The sequence below is a fragment of the Pelophylax lessonae genome (genome assembly GCF_965119305.1).
Source record: "Pelophylax lessonae genome assembly, chromosome: 6".
Classification (NCBI taxonomy): Eukaryota; Metazoa; Chordata; class Amphibia; order Anura; family Ranidae; genus Pelophylax; species Pelophylax lessonae.
The window spans coordinates 316,792,666-316,798,224 of NC_138773.1; the positions used below are offsets into that span (position 1 = coordinate 316,792,666).

At 51.5% G+C, this 5,559-nt stretch overlaps 1 protein-coding gene across 1 annotated transcript in view; it reads left to right on the plus strand.

The window, feature by feature from the left end:
• Nucleotides 1–5,194: 5,194 nt before the first annotated feature.
• The window catches only part of GYPC (glycophorin C (Gerbich blood group)), a gene marked incomplete at its 5' end in the record, with an annotated part of 36,872 nt that continues 36,507 nt past the window's right edge, over nucleotides 5,195–5,559 (plus strand). The window contains 3 exon segments of the mRNA XM_082260511.1: nucleotides 5,195–5,217; nucleotides 5,271–5,302; nucleotides 5,305–5,355. Coding sequence (XP_082116637.1) covers nucleotides 5,195–5,217; nucleotides 5,271–5,302; nucleotides 5,305–5,355 — 106 coding nt within the window.

The following is a 5,559-nucleotide window of genomic DNA, read 5'->3' on the forward strand; positions in this document are numbered from 1 at the left end:
TAATCCTAACACTAACCCTCCCTGTAACCCTAACACTGACCCTCCCTGTAACCCTAACACTGACCCTCCCTGTAACCCTAACACTATCCCTCCCTGTAATCCTAACACTAACCCTCCCTGTAACCCTAGCACTATCCCTCCCTGTAATCCTAACACTGACCCTCCCTGTAACCCTAACACTATCCCTCCCTGTAAACCTAACATTGACCCTCCCTTTAACCCTAACACCAATCTTCCCTGTAACCCTAACACTAACCCTCCCTGTAATCCTAAAACAAATCATCCCTTTAATCCTAACACTAACTGTAACCCTAACACTACCCCTCCCTGTATCCCTAACACCAACGTTCCCTGTAACCGTAACACTAACCCTCCCTTTAATCCTAACACTAACCCTCCCTGTAACCCTAACACTGACCCTCCCTGTAACCCTTACACTATTCCTCCCTGTAACCCTAACACTGACCCTCCCTGTAACCCTAACACTGACCCTCCCTGTAACCCTAACACTATTCCTCCCTGTAACCCTAACCCTCCCTGTAACCCTAACACTAAACCTCCCTGTAACCCTAACACTAACCCTCCCTGTAACCCTAACACTATCCCTCCCTCTAATCCTAATACTAACAATCCCTGTAACCCTAACACTAACCCTCCCTGTAATCCTAACACTAACCCTCCCTGTAACCCTAACACTATCCCTCCCTCTAATCCTAATACTAACAATCCCTGTAACCCTAACACTATTCCTCCCTGTAAACCTAACATTGACCCTCCCTGTAACCCTAACACTAAACCTCCCTGTAACCCTAACACTAACCCTCCCTGTAACCCTAACACTGACCATCCCTGTAATCCTAACGCTAACCCCCCTCCCCCCGTAATCCTAACACTGACCCTCCCTGTAACCCTAACCCTCCCTGTAACCCTAACACTAAACCTCCCTGTAACCCTAACACTAACCCTCCCTGTAACCCTAACACTGACCCTCCCTGTAACCCTAACACTAAACCTCCCTGTAACCCTAACACTAACCCTCCCTGTAACCCTAACACTGACCCTCCCTGTAACCCTAACACTGACCCTCCCTGTAACCCTAACACTGACCCTCCCTGTAACCCTAACACTATTCCTCCCTGTAAACCTAACATTGACCCTCCCTGTAACCCTAACACTAAACCTCCCTGTAACCCTAACACTAACCCTCCCTGTAACCCTAACACTGACCATCCCTGTAATCCTAACGCTAACCCCCCTCCCCCCGTAATCCTAACACTGACCCTCCCTGTAACCCTAACCCTCCCTGTAACCCTAACACTAAACCTCCCTGTAACCCTAACACTAACCCTCCCTGTAACCCTAACACTGACCCTCCCTGTAACCCTAACACTAAACCTCCCTGTAACCCTAACACTAACCCTCCCTGTAACCCTAACACTGACCCTCCCTGTAACCCTAACACTGACCCCCCCTGTAACCCTAACACTGACCCTCCCTGTAACCCTAACACTATTCCTCCCTGTAAACCTAACATTGACCCTCCCTGTAACCCTAACACTAACCCTCCCTGTAACCCTAACACTGACCCTCCCTGTAACCCTAACACTGACCCTCCCTGTAACCCTAACACTGACCCTCCCTGTAACCCTAACACTATTCCTCCCTGTAAACCTAACATTGACCCTCCCTGTAACCCTAACACTAAACCTCCCTGTAACCCTAACACTAACCCTCCCTGTAACCCTAACACTGACCATCCCTGTAATCCTAACACTGACCATCCCTGTAATCCTAACGCTAACCCCCCTCCCCCCGTAATCCTAACACTGACCCTCCCTGTAACCCTAACCCTCCCTGTAACCCTAACACTAAACCTCCCTGTAACCCTAACACTGACCCTCCCTGTAACCCTAACACTAAACCTCCTTGTAACCCTAACACTAACCCTCCCTGTAACCCTAACACTGACCCTCCCTGTAACCCTAACACTGACCCTCCCTGTAACCCTAACACTGACCCTCCCTGTAACCCAAACACTATTCCTCCCTGTAAACCTAACATTGACCCTCCCTGTAACCCTAACACTAAACCTCCCTGTAACCCTAACACTGACCATCCCTGTAATCCTAACACTGACCATCCCTGTAATCCTAACGCTAACCCCCCTCCCCCCGTAATCCTAACACTGACCCTCCCTGTAACCCTAACCCTCCCTGTAACCCTAACACTAAACCTCCCTGTAACCCTAACACTAACCCTCCCTGTAACCCTAACACTGACCCTCCCTGTAACCCTAACACTAAACCTCCCTGTAACCCTAACACTAACCCTCCCTGTAACCCTAACACTGACCCTCCCTGTAACCCTAACACTGACCCTCCCTGTAACCCTAACACTGACCCTCCCTGTAACCCTAACACTATTCCTCCCTGTAAACCTAACATTGACCCTCCCTGTAACCCTAACACTAACCCTCCCTGTAACCCTAACACTAACCCTCCCTGTAACCCTAACACTGACCATCCCTGTAATCCTAACGCTAACCCCCCTCCCCCCGTAATCCTAACACTGACCCTCCCTGTAACCCTAACACTAAACCTCCCTGTAACCCTAACACTGACCCTCCCTGTAACCCTAACACTAAACCTCCCTGTAACCCTAACACTAACCCTCCCTGTAACCCTAACACTGACCCTCCCTGTAACCCTAACACTGACCCTCCCTGTAACCCTAACACTGACCCTCCCTGTAACCCTAACACTATTCCTCCCTGTAAACCTAACATTGACCCTCCCTGTAACCCTAACACTAAACCTCCCTGTAACCCTAACACTGACCATCCCTGTAATCCTAACACTGACCATCCCTGTAATCCTAACGCTAACCCCCCCTCCCCCCGTAATCCTAACACTGACCCTCCCTGTAACCCTAACACTGACCCTCCCTGTAATCCTAACGCTAACCCCCCTCCCCCCGTAATCCTAACACTGACCCTCCCTGTAACCCTAACACTGACCCTCTCTGTAACCCTAACACTGACCCTCCCTGTAATCCTAACCCTCCCTGTAACCCTAACACTAACCCTCCCTGTAACCCTAACACTGACCCTCCCTGTAATCCTAACACTGACCCTCCCTGTAACCCTAACCCTCCCTGTAACCCTAACACTGACCCTCCCTGTAACCCTAACACTAACCCTCCCTGTAACCCTAACACTGACCCTCTCTGTAACCCTAACACTGACCCTCCCTGTAATCCTAACCCTCCCTGTAACCCTAACACTAACCCTCCCTGTAACCCTAACACTGACCCTCCCTGTAACCCTAACCCTCCCTGTAACCCTAACACTAACCCTCCCTGTAACCCTAACACTGACCCTCCCTGTAATCCTAACACTAACCCTCCCTGTAACCCTAACCCTCCCTGTAACCCTAACACTAACCCTCCCTGTAACCCTAACACTGACCCTCCCTGTAACCCTAACACTGACCCTCCCTGTAATCCTAACACTGACCCTCCCTGTAACCCTAACACTGACCCTCCCTGTAATCCTAGCACTGACCCTCCCTGTAACCCTAACACTGACTGATAATACAATATCCCTCCTTCTTCCGCTCTTTTCTAAAAAGCTTTAATTTCTACTAAATCCTTATATGTGACGGCTGCATTCCTTTTCCTTTTTATTCTTTCTTTTCTCTTTCTTCTCCCGGTGATCCTGCCAGTAAGTTTTTTATTTTTTTCAATTTCTTTTAACTGACCGAGCTGCCCAGCAAAAGTGGCAGTTAAGGCGGCTGGGACATCCCATGTACCACTGACAGGGGTGCTTACAATGATCAGCTTTTATTCCCTTATTTATTTCTACACCCAAAAGTAATAAAAACAGTTTGCTGCGACTGATTATAAAGTGTGAGTCGGAGTTTGGCTTCAGTTTGTTTGTGTGACTCCGTCCTCGGTGTGACTCCACTCGGTGTGACTCCGTCCTCGGTGTGACTCCGCTCAGTGTGACTCCATCCTCGGTGTGACTCCGCTCGGTGTGACTCCGTCCTCGGTGTGACTCTGTCCTCGTTGTGACTCTGTCCTCTGTGAGACTCCGTCCTCGGTGTGACTCTGCTCAGTGTGACTCCATCCTCGTTGTGACTCCATCCTCGTTGTGACTCCGTCCTCGATGAGACTCCGCGCGGTGTGACTCCGCTCGGTGTGACTCTGTCCTCGGTGTGACTCTGTCCTCGTTGTGACTCTGTCCTCGGTGAGACTCCGTCCTCGGTGTGACTCTGCTCAGTGTGACTCCATCCTCGTTGTGACTCCATCCTCGTTGTGACTCCATCCTCGGTGTGACTCCACTCGGTGAGACTCCGTCCTCTGTGTGACTCTGCTCCGTGTGACTCCATCCTCGTTGTGACTCCATCCTCGTTGTGACTCCGTCCTTGTTGTGACTCCGTCCTCGATGAGACTCCGCTCGGTGTGACTCCGCTCGGTGTGACTCTGTCCTCGGTGTGACTCTGTCCTCGTTGTGACTCTGTCCTCGGTGAGACTCCGTCCTCGGTGTGACTCTGCTCAGTGTGACTCCATCCTCGTTGTGACTCCATCCTCGTTGTGACTCCATCCTCGGTGTGACTCCACTCGGTGAGACTCCGTCCTCTGTGTGACTCTGCTCCGTGTGACTCCATCCTCGTTGTGACTCCATCCTCGTTGTGACTCCGTCCTTGTTGTGACTCCGTCCTCGATGAGACTCCGCTCGGTGTGACTCCGCTCGGTGTGACTCTGTCCTCGATGAGACTCCACTCGGTGTGACTCCGCTCGGTGTGACTCCGTCCTCCTTGGGACTCCATCCTCGCTGTGACTCCATCCTCTGTTTGACTCTGCTCGGTGTGACTCTGCTCGGTGTGACTCTGCTCGGTGTGACTCCGCTCGGTGTGACTCCGTCCTTGCTGTGACTCCATCCTTGGTTTGACTCTGCTCAGTGTGACTCCACTCGCTGTGACTCCGTCCTCTAAGTGACTCCGTCCTCTAAGTGACTCCGTCCTCGGTGTGACTCCGCTCGCTGTGACTCCGCTCGGTGTTGCTCGGGAAGCCGCCCTGAGGGGGTTTCTATAAACTTTTTCTTGTTGTCAGCTGTTCTCTCCTGGCTAGAAGCCGAGTCGGCCTAAAAACAGTTCCTGTTATCTGGTGTGGCGCCCCTCCCTCCCCCCCTCCTATGTTCCCCGGCTCCTCTGACATGTCTTGTGTCTCTTCCAGTCTACAGAGTATCAGGAGACCCACAGCCACTGCAGCCCCTTCCTCCAGCCTCAGGGCCACACTCCCAGCGGGGCCCCTCCACCATGTCCAACAAAAGTGACTTCACCTCTCCACCTCCACGTGAGTACCGCGCCGCGCCATGGGGGGGACCCTCCGCCACCGCTTAACCTCTTCCCCGCCAGCATGCGCTTCCTCAAATAGTTACTTTGTTGCTTCATCATCTAACTGTTGTTACATAGTTACATAGTTACATAGTTAGTGAGGTTGAAAAAAGACATCAGTCCATCCAGTTCAACCTATGATGTGTGTGTGTTTGCTATTTTG